At 47.6% G+C, this 22,019-nt stretch overlaps 1 protein-coding gene across 3 annotated transcripts in view; it reads left to right on the top strand.

Annotated features, from left to right (window-relative positions):
• The window catches only part of HEATR6 (HEAT repeat containing 6), an 18,838-nt gene extending 3,502 nt beyond the window's left edge, over positions 1-15,336 (top strand). For 2 of the 3 annotated variants that reach the window (XM_014966378.1, XM_014966388.1), the window contains 17 exons: positions 1,112-1,227; positions 2,679-2,793; positions 3,052-3,153; positions 3,567-3,704; positions 4,662-4,954; positions 5,331-5,508; positions 5,867-6,073; positions 6,626-6,725; positions 6,991-7,346; positions 8,249-8,371; positions 9,049-9,135; positions 10,156-10,290; positions 11,456-11,578; positions 12,293-12,417; positions 13,086-13,182; positions 13,597-13,801; positions 14,342-15,336. In XM_014966378.1, the coding sequence (XP_014821864.1) occupies positions 1,112-1,227; positions 2,679-2,793; positions 3,052-3,153; positions 3,567-3,704; positions 4,662-4,954; positions 5,331-5,508; positions 5,867-6,073; positions 6,626-6,725; positions 6,991-7,346; positions 8,249-8,371; positions 9,049-9,135; positions 10,156-10,290; positions 11,456-11,578; positions 12,293-12,417; positions 13,086-13,182; positions 13,597-13,801; positions 14,342-14,892 (3,051 nt within the window). In that variant the 3' untranslated portion in view covers positions 14,893-15,336. The remainder of the gene's footprint in view (positions 1-1,111; positions 1,228-2,678; positions 2,794-3,051; positions 3,154-3,566; positions 3,705-4,661; positions 4,955-5,330; positions 5,509-5,866; positions 6,074-6,625; positions 6,726-6,990; positions 7,347-8,248; positions 8,372-9,048; positions 9,136-10,155; positions 10,291-11,455; positions 11,579-12,292; positions 12,418-13,085; positions 13,183-13,596; positions 13,802-14,341) is intronic. The other variant, XM_014966398.1, reaches the window with a different exon arrangement.
• The last annotated feature ends 6,683 nt before the right edge of the window (positions 15,337-22,019 follow it).

Genomic DNA, 22,019 nt, shown 5'->3' with positions numbered 1-22,019 from the left:
TTTGCTGTTTCTGCTGTCTTTTTTTTTTTTCCCCAAAAGAAAGAATAAAACAGTATCATGTTCTCAAATCACCACACATTTTATGTTAAGAATAATCCCATTTAGAAGAATTATGATTTTGAATCAGCCTGATAAAGGTGGATCACCTCACATAGCAACAAAAATAAAGCAAAAGACTTGTTGGAATCCACTGCCAAAAATTGAAATTCGAAGCCTTGGGTCATAAGAGGTTCAGCAGATACATTGTGCAACAGCTTTTGTATCTACTTGCTCTGTATGGTTTCTTAATGCTGCATTGATTGTTCCTGTTTATTCTCATAATTAAAAGTTTAAGATAATCTAAATGCAAACTGAAGTCTTTTACAGTTAAGTGAAGTTACGTGCAGTTACGCTCCTGTGAGGAGCAGGGAGTTGGACTCGATGATCCTTAAGGGTCCCTTCCAACTCAAGATATTCTGTGATTCTCTTTAAGTAGTGACAGATATTTGTGGAAAAATTGAATTTCAGGTGTGAGAGGCGTATATATACTAATAATCAGTGGATAAGAAGATTCCTTCCGTGCCAAATACCTCTATACCTTGAGGCTGCAGCTGTAGGGACCACCTATTACTTGGCTTGAGCCAAAGTCACACTTTTAAAGATGGGCACCAGCTCTATTTGCAGAGTTTCTGTGCAGTTTCTGTGGTGGGGCTGCGGCGCGGGGCGGTGCTGCTGGCAGTTTGGGAGCCGCCAGCTCGCGTGGGTTTGTAGCCTGTAGAGCAGCACCAGTTGCTGCTGATGTAGCTTTATGTTTGGGAAGAAAGCATAAACTGGGACTCAGGCTCAGCTGTGCTCATGCTCAACGCTTTTGAAATACAAAATACAAGAACTTTGGGAATTAATAGTTTCCTGTCATTGTTAATAAACACAATCCGTCTGTGGGATCTGAAATTGCTGCTGACAAATCGTTTTTAATGTAGCATAGATATTTTTATCTCCCAAACAGAATTTTTTTATCTCCCAAACAACCCTCAGGAGGGCTGAGGGAAGAGCACTGACCCCCAATGACTTTTGGTGATTTGTTTTTTAGTATCTCCTGGATTTGTGATGACTTTTGGTGGTTTGTTTTCAGTATCTCCCGGATTTGCTGGGTGAGGCTGGGCTCCTGCTGCAGTTCAGTGACTCTGCTCAGCCCGACGTGGAGCTCAGGAGGGCGGCAGTACGTGCCATGGCAAACCTCTGTCTGGGGTGAGTAAAAGCCTCTTCCAACGGTGGAGTGGATGCTTTAGAAGATGTCCCTCTGAGGGCACGGATGGCAGGTCTGCTCTGTCTGTGCCAGGAATAGTAAATTCAGGACCAGTAAGGTCTATTTGCATGAATTTGAAATCTAAAACTTTAGTGCTCCGTGATATTGTATCATTTGTGGATAAAATCGTGATCAGTTTTCCAGAAATAATGTTGCAGAGATTAATTTAGGGAAGAAAAGAAAAAGCGTTGTGCTGTTTGGTCCCTGCAGTGTTTCTCTGAGTTATTTTTGCCTAAGAAGTGGTCAGCTACAGGTTTTTATAGTGATTATCAGTTACTTTTTTGCAATTAATCCATTTTTCCATTCCACATGTAAATATACCGATGCCACAGCGACGTCAAATCTTTATTGGCTGCTACAGGGGAAGAATTTTGACAAACCAGTCTCTGTGGGCAAGCAAGTAATTAATAAAAGCAATAGATACTTGGACTTGCTGTAAAAGTGTTTTGGTTAATAGTTGTTTAAAAAAACCCAACAAACACAAAATCTTGGAATTTTGGCACTTAGAGATGAAGTCTGGAGAACTATTTAATGTAAATAAATGCAACATCTGGCAGTTTGGGGCACGATGATTTTTCTCTCTGGAGACTTGGGATTGTTCAGCCTGGAGAAGGCTCAGCAAGGACCTTACCAATGTGTATAAATACACGATGGCAGGGAAGGAAGATGACAAAACCAGACTGTTCCCAGTGGTGCCCAGTGGCAATGGGGACAAACTGAAATAATGCAGGAAATTCTGATGAAACATAAGGAAGAAAAAAAAAAATTAAAAATAAGGATTATTGAACACTGGAACTGGTTGCCCAGAGAGGCCGTGGAGTCTCCATCCTTGGAGATACTCAAAACCCCACTGGACATGGTCCTGGACAACCTGCTCTGGATGAGCCTACTTTAAGCAAGGGGGTTGGACTAGATGATCTCCAGAGGTTCCTTCCAACCTCAACTCTTCTCCGATTCTAATTTCAGGAAAACCACTTGCAATATTAGAGTTGTCCTGTGAGTATTATCAAACACGCATTGGTGGTTTGAAGTAATTAAATGTGTTGGAACCAAGTGCTTAGGAATCCATTACAACAGGATTTGTTTAATGACACTAAATCCACTGCAACAATGGCCACCTCTTACTAAATGGCACTCAGGGTCACAAAAGCAAAGTGATGTGGTTGCCCTCTCTCTTCATGCAGTGAGTCCAGTGGACATTAAAATATTTCAACAGATGAAGGTTGTTCAGACTTCATGGGGACTAGGGAGATGGCAAAAGACATTCTAGGCCCTTTTCAATGCCAAATTTTGCCTAAAAGCATTTATAAGTGCGACAGCTTGAGTTTGTGTAACATTATAATGTGGGACAGACTGTAAACCAACCATTTGTCTCCTCCTGCTTGAATTTTAGTGTGCCTGGACAGCCATACTTGGATGAGTTGTACAGAAACATCTGTTTTCAAACTTTTCTAAGTGTTCTACAGTCTTCAAAATCCTCTGATGTAGATGACATCACTTTTTGCATGGTAAGTGGGAGTCTAATGGTCTAGAATACTCTAATTAGGAGATTGTGCTGCTGGAATATTGGAATTTGGAATATTGTCAACTGAGATTTCGCTTAAATAGGGTAATTTTTTTTTGTTTTTTAAATAAACATAAGTAACCGCCTCAGTAATTATGTTGAGCAAAACCATAATTGCCTAGAAATTCACCTGAAAGATGTGAATCTTTCGGTGTTTTGGGAAGGGAAGGAAAAGTAATTAATTCTGTGCTTTGGTTTTCAGTTACTGCAAAATGCACTGAAAGGTATCCAGTCCCTTCTCAATGGTGGGAAGATGAAACTAATGCAAACTGACCAAATTGGATCTCTTCTTGCAGTATTAAAGGTAAATACTTAACTCCACCCTGAAGAAGAGGCAGACACTGGAAGGTGTGTGTTCCAGATGTGTGTTAAGTGGGAAATGGTAGGAGAAGAGAGAGGGAGCAGAGAAGCCTGAGCGTGGGGGTAAATGTAGCATGAGATATAAAGAAGAGTTTCTTTCACAGCATCTTAACTGCACTTCCCACAAAAGAATGTGAGAGAAAGATGGGAGGCTTTGTTTTTTTGGACCTACTTAAAATCCTTCTAGAGATAGTTGAATTTCAGATGTTTTATCACTGTTACGTAGCGTGGGGAGAGGCAAGAGCTGGGGAAGGATCACAAGCCCAACTGGAAATTGATGAACACCAGAGTAAATACACGGTAAATCTCTGTGCATCAAAAAGGGAAGGAATGCTAACGTTTGTGTTACTGTTCTAGAAATGTATGTTTCATGGACTGCCAGGACTGAGCATAGAAATGCCCGCAGCCTTGTACCCGGCTCCGTTACCTCAGTACGATAAAAGGTCTCCTGTCAAACAGGAGCAACCAGAACCAGCCACCTTCAAGCAGACAGGGGTAAGGTGAAATAATTCTACTCATTGTGCACATGTTTGTTGCAGTTGTGTGTTACCTGACGTGGTACCTGGAGTTCAACAGGCTCCTTCTGTTCTGAGCACGGGATACATTTCCCATTCTCTGCTTTAAAGGTATTGCTTATAAATCTCTCCACTGAGTAAAGTTGCTTTGTAGAATCAGGTGACAAGAACAAACGGCCCTGCAGAGGTTGGTTTTCCCACACGAAGCTGTGTGCATCAGTTATTCATCTGTAGCCAAGAATTCTTGGCCTGCAGACATGGGATTGCTGCCTGCAGAAAAGCCAAAGCTTTTTATTTTATAAGTTACATTTTCTCTCCTAACACTTGCGCAATTGTTTGACTCTTTCTTAGGGAAGTCAAGTTCATCTAGAGACTTGATTTTCTCCCCCCCTCCCTCATCTGTTCTGCTTAATCCTTCTACAGGTTATTTTTTAACCCTGTAAATATTTTGGATTACCAATTATCTGAAAGACGTTAGAGAAAATAAAGTTGTATAGTCGTGTTGACTTGTTTCTTTTTAGATGTTAAATATCTACTGTAAATCTAAAAGAACTAGAAAAGTATTTACTGTTCCTCCTGTTTAATCACTTTGGTGTGAAATATGATTTTTAAATAAAAGTTTTGTTGGAAATTTTTTGTTTTACTGATGAAGAGGCAGTATTGTTGTATCAGAAGATGCTAAATAGCTGTGCTACCTCTTGGTTAAACTAAATCTCATCTAAAAACTCATTTAGAAACTTGTATAATTTGATGTACTGTAAAGAGGGTGTGATTTATTATGTTAAACTCTGCTTTTATTCTGGATTAGCAATTAGTTTTGTTTTCAGATGAGACCTTTTTCCCTTAGTAAAAGATTTACAACTATATTATGTTTGCGTGTCTTTCTAGATATTATTTCAAAAGATTAACAAAAATACTATTTGTCGTCTTAAAACAGAACCGAAGAAAGAAGTCCAAAGGGAAACAAAAGAAGGGAGAGTTTGGGGAAGAAGGAAGAGAACATTTGGGTGATGCAGGAGACGGATCTGTCCTTGGTGCAGACATGCTGAAATTAGGGCTGGGGGATGTGCAGAGCAGTCCCTGTGCGGATCCTCGGCCTCGTGCACCGGACGTTGCACGTGTGTGTGCTGGGAAGGAGCACTTCTCTTCCCAGGGCCCTGCTTGGAAACGCATCAGCAGCAGCGAGTCGGAGTATTCGGATGCTGAAGGGGGAATACAGAGTAAAACGAGGTGATTGTTGTGCGTGTAAACACAAAGCGTGGGGGCAGAGCCAGCTCTTGTTCATGACAATTCAACCTCATGTATCGTGTTAAAGCATGTTTTTTGTTCCTGGAGATCTGGCACAAATTTTATGTGTGTGCAGATTCTTCCATAGGATCTTAGTGCTTTGTTCTTAATCAAAACTGTTGAGAAAATCACTTTTCCTTTTGATTTATGTGGTGGCATCAATTCCTGCCTTCCAATTTTCTCATATTAGTTTCAAAGTAAATTTGTTCTTTCTCTTCCTGTTCTTGGTCTAAAAAATGTCTTCTCACATCAGTGAAAGAGCTGAAGTCCGTTCCTTTTCACTGCTGCTATTTCATGGATCTTTTTGTTTGTTTTTAAGATCTTATCAAGCCAATGTTCGTCAAGGGGCTTTAGCCTGTTTCCTCTCTGCTATAAAATCAATGGAAAAGAGAGTTCTTTATGGCTACTGGTCAGCATTTGTTCCTGATGCACCCGGCATTGGCAGCCCCCAGTCAGTGTCCTTGATGACTATTGCTTTAAAGGACCCTTCTCCAAAGGTGAGGCAGTTCTGAGTAGAGAAAAACATTGTGTTTTTTCCATATTAATCGTAAGAGTTGTCTCCTCTGGCCTTCAGTAAGTACTTTGGCTGCTGTATTTGTGTTGCTTGGTCCCTACTGCAGGAAATAAAAGAGGGTGTATTGGATAAGGAAATAAAAGGATTGCCTGGGTGCTGCTTAAAGTTATGAGAAAAGATAGTTGGAGTTGAATTTTCTCTTCTGGGTGCTGCTTAAAGTTATGAGAAAAGATGGAGTTGAATTTTCTCTCGCTGGAGAAAGAGACTTTCATAAACTTTAACACCTCCTTCGAGCTGATGGAGAATTTAAAGTAGGTAACGGAAATGTTTTCTCATTCCAGACCCGTGCCTGTGCTCTTCAAGTTCTCTCAGCCATCCTGGAAGGTTCGAAGCAGTTTCTTTCTGTGGCTGAAGATGCCAATGATCACAAGAGAGCTTTTACTCCCTTCTCAGTAACTATTGCTTCCAGCATCCGGGAGCTGCACCGCTGCCTGCTGCTCGCCCTGGTGGCAGAGTCCTCTTCTCAAACACTGACACAAATAGTCAAGGTAACTCTGCTGTAAATGTTTCAAGTGCTGCCCAGGAGATTATATTGGTCTCTAAATCTTGAAGAAAGACTGCACAGAAGTTATTGTAGCTGTTGAGGGCTGTGGTGGTGGTGGGAAATAGACTGTTACTGTCTCACAAGGCTTCATGGACTGAGTCTTCCTGCAGAGTCCTAAGGATTTTTTTCTCTTCACAATGATCTTGTTCCTGCATTTCTTCCCTGTAGTCCTTTAGGAGCTGAATGAACCTATGAAGTGATTCTGAAGACTCACATTGGCTTTAAAACTGCAATCCAAATTGGCAAAAAAAACAGCTTTCCACAGGCTGTTGAAATCCCTTGGTCTTGATGCCAGGTCACAGTAGTCAAATACTTGTTCTTGGGAGCCAGGGTTGTAACCAGTTTTCAAACAGCAGATAATTGGGGCATTTGTTTTCAGGTGCCCTCAGATAATTAGCTGTCTGAATGACCTAAATTGCAAATGTAAAACCGAATCTGCTGGAGGCCAGGCTGACATTGTAACACCACTGCATGTGTGTTCCTTTGTGTGTTTCAGTGCCTTGCCAATTTGGTGTCAAATGCACCGTACGGCCGCCTAAAACCGGGGCTGCTGACGAGGGTTTGGAACCAGATAAAGCCATACATTTCTCATAAAGGTTTGCATTCTGTTTGGCTGGAGCCTCTTTATGTGTGTTATATCTTAATTCAGCATTGGTTATTACAAAATAGTTGTGGATTCCCCCCACCCCGTGCTTTATAAATACATAATATAAAATTTGACAACAATATATATGTTTATGACCTGTCGTGTCTGAAAATGTGTTCTTCAGCAGTCTGAAAACCGCTGAAGAAGGATGCAGACGTGTCAGTGAGGTGCTAATGGACTGGCTTTTTCTTCCCCTGCCCTGTTCTTTCTTGCAGATGTTAACGTTCGAGTTTCTAGCCTCACGTTGTTGGGGGCCATAGTGTCTGTCCAAGCACCTTTACCCGAGGTGCAGTTACTTTTGCAGCAGCCCAGTTCTTCAGGGCTAAACAGCAGCGGTAGTGCCACCCCTCACCGTCTGAATTCAGAGCACTGGAGGAAAGCTCTGCCCTCAGAAGGGGAAGCTCCAGATCACCCAGCGGGATGTACACCTTCAGAACCGTGCTGGCTGCTCCGTCTCTGCGTTTCCATCATCGTCCTGCCCAGAGAGGATTCCTGTTCCGACAGCGACGCCAACTTCCCCGCGTTTTCCAGCGTTTATGAACCGTGTCCCCTTCGACTGGAATCCTTGCAGGTGGGGGTGAACAGCTAAACTGTGAAATGAACAGCTTGGTACAATATCAAATTATCTCCCGTCCTCCCAGCCTCAGCTGTGGGTTGTCTTTGCTCCGAGCTCTTTCAGTGAGATTTAGGTTAAAGCATTTGCTGCTGTGACTGGAAAAGCAGTGACGCTTCGATGCCGTGCCCATGGTCACAGTGTAACTGCCCCATGGTAAACCAGCTGCAGCAAGTTCACCTGCCTGGGGTTTTTCTTAGCTTCATTATTTTTAAATATTACTGGGTTGTGTGTGCTGGCGACTGGTGAAGGCTGTGAGTCTTGCCCTTGCAAACTCCTCCATACAAATTTGAAATTAAAAGTTTTGCTCGAAAACAGTGGGGAGAGCCTTGCAGTCAAAGAATCTGCAAGGAGCTGTGGAGCGACGCTGGTATGACTAAAGGAGTAGCTGTGAATGATGGGACTTGGCCTTGTTTTTCTTCGTGTAACCACAGAAAACAGTAAGATTTTTATAATGTGCATCCTGAGGATTCTCACTGTTTTTCTGGAACAATGAACATTTGTTAAATCCAGCTGCACAGAGCACAGCAGTGGTATTACAGGAGAGTGCTGCTCTTGCAGGCACTCTTGCTTAGTTTTTTAGCTGCAGGAGACCTCACTTACAGTAAATAATTCATTGTGTTGCTACCTGATAGTGCTTTTGTGGCCCTTTTTTGAACAAGATAATGGAATGGGGAGGTTTTTAATTAGCTGTGGTATTCTAGAAGTTGTGCTGCACGGTGTATCTGGTTATATCAGAGTTTAGTGTATGGTCCCAGGGTTGCTTAACCCATTAACAGCCTCTCTGTTTGTATTTGGGGTATTTTGGTTTGACACAAGGAAAAAACACTGAATGGAATTTTTTGTTTGTTTGTGTTTAGGTGTTGGCTCTTCTTGTAAAAGGTTATTTCTCTATGGCTCAGAGCTACTTCCTAGAACTTGGAGAAGTGGCTTGCAGATGCATGGAAGAAATGGACCCATCCATCCAGCTTCATGGAGCCAAAGTAAGAGCACGAGGAGACATCAATACTGTTAATTTTATCTATTTCTGTGCTTTGCAGATGAGTGGTGATGAATATTGAGAGCATCTGTATGTGTGATGTAGCCTGCCATAACGAGCTGGTGCCTGCTGTAGTGCTTTGGGAGGTGCAGTACCCTGACACTTTGAGAAATGCACCTTCTGCTTCCAATTATGAATTCCCAGCAGTGTTTTGTTGCTCTGCTGAGTCACCTTGGGCCACATAAGTGCAGTACCCTGACACTTTGAGAAATGCACCTTCTGCTTCCAATTATGAATTCCCAGCAGTGTTTTGTTGCTCTGCTGAGTCACCTTGGGCCACATAAGGACTATAACACTGGCCTTCCCCGATTTAGCGTCAGCTGGTGCAGGAACTGCAGTCTGTCACCCAAAGGAAAGCTCAGAGAGGTTTCCTTTTTGTGCAGCAATTTGTTACACTGTTCTAGCTGGAGGATTTATGTAAGAAAGGCTTTTCTTCAAATCTTTCCACTAGCAGGGACAGAATAGAGTCCAAAACAATACTGAATCTTGTATTTTTGTTCCCGTTGAGAACAAAACCCTTCCTTTGGGTAAGTAAGTACAATCCTAGGTAGAGACTGCTGTAGTTCTGTGGTAATTGAGTTGTCCCTGATAAAGGCCTAGTTGCTTTCTGTTTCCCTGCAGCTTCTGGAGGAGCTGGGCACAGGGGTTCTGCAGCAGTACAAACCCGAGTCAGCCGTGGCCCCTGACCAGAGAGTACCTGTCAGTGTGGTAAGTGTGTGAGCTCCCTCTGGGATCCCTCTTCCCTGAGCTTCCTTTCCTGAACTCTCTGCAAAATTACTGGCATGGATACAGGTAAATCAGTTGCAGGAGAGCAGAAAGGGACTCAGTACCTTGTGGCTTTGTAGGTGGTGATATGAACAATTTTTGTGGACTTCCTGCATTGTTTTGGTATCTGGTTTTGTCTGTAGGAAGGTGTGGTTGGGCTTTTTTTAAATCACATCACATTACCACTCCCTCTCTGCCTTTCCTCATCCCTCCTCTTCCTGTCTAAAGTCAGAAAGCTGGAAGAACAGCACAGATTTTGCATTCATCGTTACTGCTGCATAAAACCTAGACATATGCTTCTAGAGTTTGGGTGAATTTGTGTTGTCACAAGAGCCAGGCTACGTGTTCTGGCTGCTCACAAGTGCAGAGGGGGCAGGCAGAATCACAACAGCTGTGATATCAGAAAAATTCATTGTTTGAACCTGTTTCTTGGACATGTTTGTGGGAGCTGAGGACTGTTGCTGCTGTTCTAGTAGCAATATAGGCCTGTGTAAGTCTTGCTTCTGTGAGCAGAAGGCAAGTTTTACATTTTTTTTGGTGTATGTTAATTTTTGAGCTGGTCACCAGTGACCCTACGAGACAGGAAACGCCTCCAGTAGCACCGGGTTTCTGTTTCTTGATATGAGTGTAAATTGTCAGGCAAATGGAAAGACCCACCTGTGTGAATTCAAGAATGGGACCGTAATTCTACCTAATGCAATCTAATCTGAGCATATGTGGCCTTGAGAAGGAAACAGACAGAACTCAGTGAATAAGTACTTGATAGCAGCATTGAAATGTCTTTAAAATGTTTCTGAACACTAAGTATTTTAGGCTTCCAAACAGCTGTAATCACTTTCACGTGTGATTATGCAACCTGCCGTAAGAATGTCTTAAGGATGATCATAGAAAAACACAATCTGTGGTAGAATTTAGGTGTAATTGCGGAGTTTAAATAGAGAAACCTGGCTGCTTCCTCTGTAGGTGGTAACTTTCTGGACTGTGATGTTGAATGGCCCTTTACCTGGCATCCTTCAGAACTGCCCACACGCCACTCTTCAGACCAGCGCCTGCGACGCCCTGTCCTCTATCTTGCCAGAAGCTTTCAGCAGCCTGCAGGTACGAGAGCACTCCTTGAAGTGTGCAGTTTTTATCTATTGAGGCTTTGTTCTTGTCTGCCAGATCACAGGAGTGTAAAGCCTTTTCAAACTTACAAGGAGAGGGTAGAGGAATCTTGCAGAATTTTTATTTTTAACATTCTGAACAAGTTGTGACTATTGAAGGCTGGAAAAGGCAGCGTTGGGAGTAGTTAGTCTGTCTAAACAATTCAACTGTGAGTCATGGAAGCTGTTTCGCCCCGCTGTGAATACTCAGCCTCGGTGGTGATGTGCAGGAGATGGAGGGGAAGAATTTCACTGCGTGAGGGAGGGGTGAAGGGTTGTTATTTTGCTGGTGAAGTGTTTGAAGAGACAGCTGAGCTAACAGCCACCCATTTCCATGCGTGTTTTTTTCTTTTGGCTGGCTTTTAAAACCCTAAACTGCGAGATTGCCCTGGCAGAAGCAAACAAATGTGTTGGCCTTACTCTCCTTTTGCAATGTGAAATATGCTTTTAAACATGAAAGCCTTGGCAGTGTCTCAGCGCTGCATTGTACAGCTCCTTCTGTGTCACTGTGCCCTTCTTGATGGGCACTCACTCTGCCAGGGCTCGTTTGCCCGAGGATTGCTGGTGCAGCAGTATCTCTGGAATTCTCCATCTGGTTTCTCCAAGTACAGCGTGTGCTTCACCGCTCCGTACTTTGATCCCGTGCGCTCTCTTGTCCCCCCTGGCCCTGTGGGGTCAAGTCAGTGCTCACTCTGACCCTTGGCTCTGATGAAACAAAGATCTTTGTCATGGGTTGGTAAACTGACAATCTGCCCAGGATGAACTTCATCTGCCCGGCTGTCCTTGTTAATGAAGGGGAAAGAGTGAAGTAAGGCAGGAAAAAAAGTCTGGTTTACCTCTGATGGGCCCTGCCTTCTGCCTTTGGATGGTAGATAAGATCACAAAAGAAGCCAAAATATTAACTAACAGCAACAAGATCGTGTTTGCTGGAGCATTCCCATTTCCTGTGTGGCATCCTGAAACGCCAGTCAGTTTACTTGAAAGAAAAGAGTAAGCTCTGAACGGTAGCTGTTATAGATTCCAGATATTAAGGTCTTTTAGAGGATTTGTCACTTGTTTGTTTGTGTGGGACAGAGATCTTTTCAGTTTCTTTCTGTTGCCATGACCACTTGTCCTTGCAGAATGACCAGCAGATCCTGTGTGTCACTCTGCTGCTTGGCCTGAACCACAGTGAGAACCCGCTGGTGAAAGCTGCTGCCGCGCGGGCGCTTGGAGTCTACATCCTCTTCTCGTGCCTTCGGCAGGTCAGAACTGGCCCTTTTTTCTTATTTTGAGCCATTTTGTAATGGCTTTGATGCACCATAAGATACAGGACACGAGTTCTTTTGGAATTAATTGGCCTTTCTTCTTGCTTTTGGTCTGTAGCATGTATATAGCGTTTCTTTACTGCCTCCAGACCTGGAGCTTGGCTGAGAGGGAAGACTCTAGTTCTTCCATTGGGGCCTTAAATGGGTGATTGTAATAAAAAATTTATGCAGTAGCTGATGTTGAGATTTGAGTCCAAAATATTTTGAAAGCAAACCCTTTACTGTAGGCAAGGAAGTGAAAATGAGATGTAATGTGCCATGGAAGAGAAAATTAGACAGGCAGCTCAACAGGGAGTTTGGAGAAGCAATTACTTTCTTAAAAGTGAGATTGATGAGTGTAAGATTGGCAGTCCAGGTAATTATATTAAAATACAAAGTAACTAAAGCACCAATGAAATGAAATAATATATTGAAACCTTTCAGCAACCCAAGAGAGAGGTGAAGTTGGGCAGCAGGCAGGCTTAGGCTGTTAATTAAAGATCAAACAAAGCTGTACAGAGTGCAGCACAGGCGTTACAAGTTGTCACCTGAAAAAGAAGAGTATATTAATAGAGCTGGTCTCTCTGCGGGTACCAGAGTGTATATGTTTGTTACTAAGGAAACCACCTGAGTTTTTAAAGCTTTCTAACTTTGCAGTTTTTCCTTTTGTAGGATGTGATGTTTGTGGCAGACACAGCAAATGCCATTCTCAGTTCCCTCCACGACAAGTCCCCGAACGTCCGTGCCAAAGCAGCCTGGTCCCTGGGCAACCTCACCGACACCCTCATCATCAACATGTACGTGAGCCTCTGCCCATATTCTGTAGCATCAGAAGGAGGGTGCTGGTCTAATGAGTATCAAAAAAGCCCAAATTTGGCTTGGATGCTTCTTTTTAACCATCCTTCAGCCCATGTGTCTGCCAGAGTGTGACACTATTACAAATACCCCGTATCCATCGGGGGTTGAGTTCTGAACTGCTTGGGTTTAGGTCTTTCTAACCATTAGTTGTGCAGTACATTCTGAGTTTACTTCTCAATTCCCTATTTCTTGTGTGTTGCTTTCTGTAGTTGCACGTTCCCTGGTTACTTTGCTTTCAACATAACACAAAAGTAAGATTAATAAATATTTAACGCTTCCTCAAATCCAAGACTGAGGGAAGCCTAACCTACTGTTAGAGTTTTAACAGGAGCAATAGTTATCATATATTCCTTCTAAAGAATCCCCTCCGAGCAATTCATTGCCCTCTGTTTTTTATTACAGACTTAATGCATTGCTAACTGGCTTTCTTGCATTGATAGTTTGGTTTTAAATTAATAAACATAGTGGTCACATGTAGTAAGGGCTGCCTTACATATTAGCCTTCTGAAGAGTGAAGGTTGTCCGTGCGCCTCGATAACGGATGGTGTCACATCTTTGGGGATGGCTCCTGGGAGCTGGGCTTTTCAGGCTGTGATCCTTCTGCCAGGGAAACCATGGGACAGAGTTTTCAAGAGGAATTTTCTGATCTCCTGCTCTTGAAAATGTTACGATCTGCCACTGAAGCATCCAAGGACAGAGACAAGGTATGAGTGAGGGGACGGAGGGTGGAGTTAGCATAGTGTAATCAATTCTTGCATTTTTATTAAAGGGGAAAAAAAAAAAAAAAGAGGAAAAAAGGCAGCAGTTACTTAGGGGCTGTTTGCCTTGGGGGATGGGGAGCTGGAGCTCAGCATCCTCTCTTGAGGGCTGGTGTTTGGAGGTTTCCCGTGTTGTTTGACCTCTAGGGCATTTGATTTTGCTTTTCCTCAGCATTGGGAGGGGCTGTTGGGTTGTTTTTCAGGGTGACCACTTGCAGAGAATGATCTTTCTGGTGGCACAGTTACCATCTGATGAGCCACCAGTCTGATTCCACATGGGCTCCTTGTTGGCCCTGAGCTTGACAAAAGCTTTGCCTACAAACTGAAAGCTGGAATTGGGGTTTTTTGTGTGTGTTCCAGGTAAAGAGTAATGCAGTCCGGGCCCTTGGGAACGTGCTTCATTTCCTTCAGCCCTGCCACATAGCAAACCCCAGGTTCAGGGAAGCCATCGAGGAGTCTCTTCAGGCCCTTATTTCCACTGTTGGGAGCGAGGCCACCATGAAGGTGCGCTGGAACGCCTGCTACGCCCTGGGGAACGTCTTCAAGAACCCTGCCTTGCCACTGGGTGAGTGATTCTCCCACTGCCTCTGCATTTGTGTGGGGAACGTCTTCAAGAACCCTGCCTTGCCACTGGGTGAGTGATTCTCCCACTGCTTCTGGATTTGTGCAGTGGGTTGTGGCTTTGATAAGAAGGTCTGTGTTACAAAGGTGTTGGGGAAGAGAGGAGAGAGAAAACTGAGCTGAATCTTCCTGTCGTGCCTGTCCCAGAACTCTCCCCAGCGCCATAGGCCCAGGTCTGTGATGCAGGAATCACTCTGCCGTGTTCAGGTGGATGTGTCCTGTTAGAAGAGAGCGTGAGGATGGGATTAGAGCTGTGAATAGGGGCAAAATGTCATTCTTCCTCTTAGAAAACTCCTTAAAATTCACTTCTTAAACTAAATTTTCATTTTAAAACCGCTGATTCTCTCATTTGGGCCAGAATAAATACAGTAAACGTAAGCTCATTAGATATTTAGAAGATATATTTGTAGTTTTCTATACTTTGGTGGATTAAAAAGTGGTTTTGGCTTGGTTTTTTTGTTGTTTATTTGGGTTTTTTTTGTAGGAGAGGCTCCTTGGACCACACAAGCCTATAGTGCCCTTTCCTCAGTAGTGAAGTCCTGCAAGAATTTTAAAGTGCGAATCAAATCGGCGATGGCTCTGTCCATCCCGAGCAAGAGGGAATGCTACGGCTCCACCCAGCAGTTCGGCCAGATCTGGAGTGCCTTGGTGGTGGCTTTGCAGAAGAGTGAGGACACCGAGGACTTTCTGGAGTTCAAGTACAGTGCCAGCCTCCGGACACAGATCTGCCAGGCTCTGCTTCATCTCCTAAAGCTGGCCAAGGGCACGGACCTGCCGGTCGTTTGGCAAACCGTGACGGAAAAGGGGGACACCATCAAATCCTACCTCTTGCAATATCTGAAGTCTGGAGTTGAGGAAAACGAAACGGGAACCCCCACGGACTCGTGTGACAGGGAGAGAGCACTGAAAGGAGCTCTGGAACATCTCAGTGGGGTGGAGAAAGAGCTGGGGGGCAAAGCTCGGGTGAGAGTGTCCGGTTTTCTGGGAGATGTCTTGACAAACCACACCAATGCCACCGAATTAACAGAGGCTTAGACAAAACACACCAGTTTCTTTGACCAATAACTGACCCTTCTGGCTGGGCCCAGAGAAGGAACACCTCGCTGTCGTTTACATGGTCACGCAGAAGAGAAGTTACCTGTTGCTGTTATTAAAAAAATTATTTCAAAGTTCTTAAAATCTTTCATAATGCCTGGTGGAAAGGTCTGTAGAACTTCATTTTTATTGTTGGTTTTCTTTGTACATTTCACTGTTACAGTGCCACGCTTGGGAAACAAATGCCTTTTCCTGTTTCGTATGTTTTACAAAACCAGCCTCTTCTCTGAGTTTATCTGCAAGCATTTTGTTACAGTTGCTGCTGGATTCAAAATCCTGTTTGTAAAGGAGGGATCTGGAAGAATTTTGTTTTTCTGAGCCCTACAAATGTTATCACTCTTGTGTTCCTGCAATAAACCCAAATCTGCCAATATTTGAATAATACCTTAGAGCAAACACACTTTGCCTTTACCTGTCTCTGTTGCTGGTGTTTTACACCTGGCCCATGCCCCCCTCCTGCCTTCACCCCTCCTGCCTTCACCCCTCCTGCCTTTCAACAGCCCCAAATTCCTTGTTTCCAGGTGGCCCCGGAGCTGCGCTGCGTAACCCAGGGAATTCAGAGCAGCTCTTCTGAGGCTGGAATTTTGGTTCTTGGAGCAGCTCTGCCCCTGTGGGAGGTGTGGGGATGTTCCACACCACCTCTGGGTTTGTTTCTGAAGCTCTGTCCCCTTCCTCCCCGCCGATGTCACTCTGTTTGCTGTGTGTCCCTGTGCTGATAACCGCCGGGGGACCGGGCTCTCTGCTGTTGCTGGGGACAAATCCCTGCCTTCAGGAATGAGCCGGTCTCGGGGAGGAGGGGACACTTGGAGAGCCCTCACCTCTGGGTGGATGTTTGAACAGAGCTCAGGGCAAGCCCTGCCTGTCGTAAAAGCTCTTTGGGATACAAAAATTTATCTGCTTTGTTTTTCCACCCTCACTGCTGGTTTCAGTGGGCCTCAAGCACCGCGAGTGTCCGAAACCCCTTCCGAGGAGCAGAGGGAGCCTTTCTCACTGGATGTTTGGAGCACGTTCCCTGCCAGGAGTGACTTCTGCCGTGGTGGCTGTGGCAGGAGCTGTGAAAGGCTGAGCTGCTGCTGGGGATGGAGGCTGAGGAAGAGAATGGCAGAGCTGAGCATCACTGCTGGGCACCAGCACCTCTCCTGTGGGACACGGGCCTCATCCTGCCTCCAGAGCATCCCTGCTTGTGCTTCACATCACGAATTTGCACCAAAGCTGCCACTTGCTCCTTTTCCTCCTTTTCTCTCGCAATTGTACCCCTATACTTTGGTGGATTAAAAAGTGGTTTTGGCTTGGTTTTTTTGTTGTTTATTTGGGTTTTTTTTGTAGGAGAGGCTCCTTGGACCACACAAGCCTATAGTGCCCTTTCCTCAGTAGTGAAGTCCTGCAAGAATTTTAAAGTGCGAATCAAATCGGCGATGGCTCTGTCCATCCCGAGCAAGAGGGAATGCTACGGCTCCACCCAGCAGTTCGGCCAGATCTGGAGTGCCTTGGTGGTGGCTTTGCAGAAGAGTGAGGACACCGAGGACTTTCTGGAGTTCAAGTACAGTGCCAGCCTCCGGACACAGATCTGCCAGGCTCTGCTTCATCTCCTAAAGCTGGCCAAGGGCACGGACCTGCCGGTCGTTTGGCAAACCGTGACGGAAAAGGGGGACACCATCAAATCCTACCTCTTGCAATATCTGAAGTCTGGAGTTGAGGAAAACGAAACGGGAACCCCCACGGACTCGTGTGACAGGGAGAGAGCACTGAAAGGAGCTCTGGAACATCTCAGTGGGGTGGAGAAAGAGCTGGGGGGCAAAGCTCGGGTGAGAGTGTCCGGTTTTCTGGGAGATGTCTTGACAAACCACACCAATGCCACCGAATTAACAGAGGCTTAGACAAAACACACCAGTTTCTTTGACCAATAACTGACCCTTCTGGCTGGGCCCAGAGAAGGAACACCTCGCTGTCGTTTACATGGTCACGCAGAAGAGAAGTTACCTGTTGCTGTTATTAAAAAAATTATTTCAAAGTTCTTAAAATCTTTCATAATGCCTGGTGGAAAGGTCTGTAGAACTTCATTTTTATTGTTGGTTTTCTTTGTACGTTTCACTGTTACAGTGCCACGCTTGGGAAACAAATGCCTTTTCCTGTTTCGTATGTTTTACAAAACCAGCCTCTTCTCTGAGTTTATCTGCAAGCATTTTGTTACAGTTGCTGCTGGATTCAAAATCCTGTTTGTAAAGGAGGGATCTGGAAGAATTTTGTTTTTCTGAGCCCTACAAATGTTATCACTCTTGTGTTCCTGCAATAAACCCAAATCTGCCAATATTTGAATAATACCTTAGAGCAAACACACTTTGCCTTTACCTGTCTCTGTTGCTGGTGTTTTACACCTGGCCCAGGCCCCCCTCCTGCCTTCACCCCTCCTGCCTTCACCCCTCCTGCCTTCACCCCTCCTGCCTTCACCCCTCCTGCCTTCACCCCTCCTGCCTTCACCCCTCCTGCCTTCACCCCTCCTGCCTTCACCCCTCCTGCCTTCACCCCTCCTGCCTTCACCCCTCCTGCCTTCACCCCTCCTGCCTTCACCCCTCCTGCCTTCACCCCTCCTGCCTTCACCCCTCCTGCCTTTCAACAGCCCCAAATTCCTTGTTTCCAGGTGGCCCCGGAGCTGCGCTGCGTAACCCAGGGAATTCAGAGCAGCTCTTCTGAGGCTGGAATTTTGGTTCTTGGAGCAGCACTGCCCCTGTGGGAGGTGTGGGGATGGTCCAAACCACCTCTGGGTTTGTTTCTGAAGTTCTGTCCCCTTCCTCCCTGACTCTGTCACTCTGTTTGCTGTGTGTCCCTGCGCTGATAACCGCACTGGGCTCTCTGCTGTTGCTGGGGACAAATCCCTGCCTTCAGGAATGAGCCGGTCTCGGGGAGGAGGGGACACTTGGAGAGCCCTCACCTCTGGGTGGATGTTTGAACAGAGCTCAGGGCAAGCCCTGCCTGTCGTAAAAGCTCTTTGGGATACAAAAATTTATCTGCTTTGTTTTTCCACCCTCGCTGCTGGTTTCAGTGGGCCTCAAGCACCACGAGTGTCTGAAACCCCTTCCGAGGAGCAGAGGGAGCCTCTCTCACTGGATGTTTGGAGCAAGTTCCCTGCCAGGAGTGACTTCTGCCGTGGTGGCTGTGGCAGGAGCTGTGAAAGGCTGAGCTGCTGCTGGGGATGGAGGCTGAGGAAGAGAATGGCAGAGCTGAGCATCACTGCTGGGCACCAGCACCTCTCCTGTGGGACACGGGCCTCATCCTGCCTCCAGAGCATCCCTGCTTGTGCTTCACATCACGAATTTGCACCAAAGCTGCCACTTGCTCCTTTTCCTCCTTTTCTCTCGCAATTGTACCCCTACCCATCTTCGAGCTTCCACCATCTGAAAACAGCCCGTGTTTCACTCCAGTGTTCTGCCTCTGGAAGGAATCTGTGTCACTGTTGCAAACACCACTGTGCCTGGATTGCTTGCCCGGGTTTGCTGCCCTCTCCAGAGCTGTCCCCACGCTGTGCCAGCTGGAAAACTGGCTGTGGGGCAGCTGTGGGACTCGGTATCCAACCTGTGGGTACAGGGTGTATCAGTGCTGTCAGGGTGTTCTGAACAGAGAAGTCCCTGATTTTATGTGCCCTGAGAAGCAGGTGGGAGCTGCTGGGATTCTGGTAGCCTGTAGCCAACCTCTTGGGCCTTCATAAAAGCTTCTGTGAAGTCTCAGCTGGCTCCAGAAGCACCCGAGGGCTTTGGAGGACGTGTGGGTTTGTGCTCTGAGCAGCACTGAGTGAGTGATCGGGGCAAACTGATGCCACAGCAGAAGGGGTCCAGCATCTTCCCACCTGCTGAGCTACGTTTGGCCACCATTTTCCCTCAAAAGTGGATAAAAATAATGTCACGTGTCTGAACACCAGACAGAGTTTTGCATTAATCTCTAAATGGACTGAATCCGTTACAGGCTGGGTTCATTGCCTGGTTGTGGGTGCTGGTGGCTCCTCTCTCTTCTGGAGCTGTTTCCCCAGGGATGTCCTGAGCATCCCAGACATTGTCTTGACCCATCACCACGTCGCAGCAATAAGCACTGAAACAGGATTGGGCAGGGAGTCTGGATTTTGTGGCCTCACCCCAGACACTCCTTACAAACCCCCTGCCCACACAGAGGAGAGCGTGTGATGGGTCTCAGGTTGGCACCAGCCTTTCCTCCTCCTGCAGACAGGTCCTCTCCCCAGCTCCTGGGCACCCTTGGCTGTCCAAGTGTGTGAGCACAGGGGAGAGCAGAGAGGCAAGAGCTGGTTTTCACTCTGCCTGGTGGAACTCCATCCAGAAGATGGGACAACCACCATCAGGGTTGGCAGGACAGGGCTGGGCCCCGCTCAGCAGCACATGGGCATTGCTGGGGAGAGACAGGCTGTGAGAGAGTAGAGGGGGCAGCTATGGAGAGTCAGGCCTAATTTTGGGGGGAAACAACTAAAAAGCCGTTGGGTGTGGACCTGGGTCACTCATGGGGTTCAGCTGTGCCTCATCCCAGCTCCATAGGCTGGGATTGCTGCTGGTGGTTGCACCTGGGTGCAGTCCTGATGGTGCTGGAGCAGAGCTGGGATGGGTTCTCCTGCCTGGATCCGAGGTCAGTGATGATTTTATGTGTCCCTTTAGGGTGGGATGCTGGTTTTTGGTGCCTGGCAGAGCAGGGGGGACTGTGCACACCCTGTGCTCCCCACTCACTGCCAACGGGAGCAGCGGGGACGGACGCAGCCTCCGTCCTGCGCCGGGGACTGGCCAAGCAGGAGGTGCTGGGGGCTGGCAAAAGGCAGCACCTTCCCCACCCCGGCCAAGTTTTTTATTGTCCTGCCTCTTTATTGTTGTGTTTACAAGCCAGGCGCTTTATAGGTTTTCCTATGAATAGTTTCAAGGAGAAGGTAATTACCTTATCACATGGGGGATGATTTATAGCCAAGGTGGCAAGGGAGGCTGGAGCTCCACATCGGCTCCGTTTGAAAGACAATCTGCCCGTTCTTCCCCGCGGGGTCACTGGGGGGGGGGGAACAAAAGGGCTTTAGTGCCCGGTCCCGGCACCGGGACGTCTCCTGCGGCCGAGCCCCGGGAGGGGAGCGATGCCCCGGGCCGTGCCAACGTGCTTGTGCCCACCTGGATCCCCCTGAGAGGGTCTCTGTGGGGCTGCCAGAGAGACCCAGCGGGTCCAAAGCTCAGGTTGTAAAGCCCTTTCTCTGTAATGGCGTTACTGGGTCAGTAAATGCACAGTTCTGCCCCACCGTGAGGTGCCAGGGGGTCTTGGGGAGCTGCAGCAACTGATCCTGGGGGGCAAAACTCCTCTCCAGAGGCACCAGGCCCGGCTGGCAGCGGCTCTGGGGATGGTTACATCTCCCCTTGCCTTCACATAGTGGTTCCTTTTGCTTTTTTTTCCCTTTCCCTTTTATTCTTTCTCTTTTTTCCTTTTTTTTTTTTTTTTTTCCTTCATTCTCCCCCTTTTTAGTTTTTTCTTTTTCTTTCTTTTTCCCTCTTCTTTTTTCTTCCCTTTCTCCTTCTTTTCTCCCTTTCTCCTTCTTTTCTCCCTTTCTCCTTCTTTTCTCCCTTTCTCCTTCTTTTCTCCCTTTCTCCTTCTTTTCTCCCTTTCTCCTTCTTTTCTCCCTTTCTCCTTCTTTTCTCCCTTTCTCCTTCCCTTTCTCTCTCTCTTTCTCTCTCTCTCTCCCTTTTTTTTTTCCTCTCCTCTCTTTTTTTTTTTTCTTTTCCCCCTCTCCTAATACTTCTTCCCCCCCCACGAAACTCTCTCTTTACGGGCTCGGAGCAGAGATAACAAATCCCGCACTACCCGGTGCCGTTGCCCCCCGAGCATCCCCGCTGCAGCCGCTGCCGGGGAGGGAGCTCCGGGGGCTCCGGGGGGCGGGAAGGGGCCGGTTGGCCCCGGGGGCCGCGAGGTGGCACCACGTCCCCGGGCACCGCCGGCCGGACGGGGCGGCCGCGGCTGCGCGTCCCCTGGCACCGGGGGGGTCCCATTGCGGGGCGCACAGGGGGGTCCCCTCGCAGGGGCCGTGCAGGGCGCGGGTGACACCCCCCCTGCACCCACCGGTGTCTTCCTCCGTCTCATACACCCGACCCCTCTTCTCCCGGTGTCCATCGCTGTCACCCCGTCTCTACGGGACCCTGCCGTGAGGATGTCCCTTTGTGGGGAGCAGCCCCTGGGGACCCAGCCCGCGTGTGGCCTCGCTGCCACCCACCTCCCCAGGCGAGGGGAAGGGGGGGTTCACACCCAGCCCTTCCCTGGGGTGGTGGTGGTGGGGGATCTGGTGGCAATAGGTGGGGCTCTGGTGGCAGTGGCTGGGGTCCAGTGGCGGTAGCTGGGGGTCCAGTGGCGGTAGTTGGGGGTCTGGTGGCGGTAGTTGGGGGTCTGGTGGCGGTAGCTGGGGGTCTGGTGGCAGTAGCTGGGGGTCTGGTGGCAGTAGCGGGGGGTCTGGGGGTCCGGTGGCAGTAGCTGGGGGTCTGGTGGCAGTAGCAGCACTTTGCCCCGTGAGCAATGGGGTGCTGAAGGCCGGGGTGACTTCCAGTGGCGGGGTCAGAGGGAAGAGCCTGATCCGTGGTTCGTGCCCCCTGTCTTGCCCATAAAAAATGGCCCCGCGCCATCCCGCAGGGCGCCCCTCCCCAGGGCCCGCTAATTCGGTGATTTTTATCCTGTCTGTTTTCCTTCTCCCCCCCCATCTCTGCCCCCCTGCAACCTCCCCTCACTCCTCCTCGGGGCAGCCCCAGGGTCGCCGCTGATGGATGGCCCCCGGCAGCGCCCGCCCCGGGGGAGGCGATGGCCGGCGAGGGGGCTTTTGGCACGGGGTGATCCAACCCCCCCCCCCGGCCATTGCACCAACCTCTGCTCCGAGGTGATGCTCTTCCCGGGGGTGGGAAGGGTGTAGGTGACGGGGGAAGGAGCACAGGAGAAAACCCCAGGCCCTTGGGCACGGTCAACGTCGAGCGGGGACGGTGATGGAGCCCCCAAAGGGTCTTGGGGAGCCCCGAGGGAGCAGGAGGGTCCCTGGAGCCGTGCCCACCCCTGTGCCACCCTTG

Source organism: Calidris pugnax, unplaced genomic scaffold (assembly GCF_001431845.1).
Source record: "Calidris pugnax isolate Ruff unplaced genomic scaffold, ASM143184v1 scaffold45, whole genome shotgun sequence".
NCBI classification, from domain to species: domain Eukaryota; kingdom Metazoa; phylum Chordata; class Aves; order Charadriiformes; family Scolopacidae; genus Calidris; species Calidris pugnax.
The sequence above is the reverse complement of the archived record's forward strand: the minus strand, read 5'-3'. Positions and strand labels throughout refer to the sequence as shown.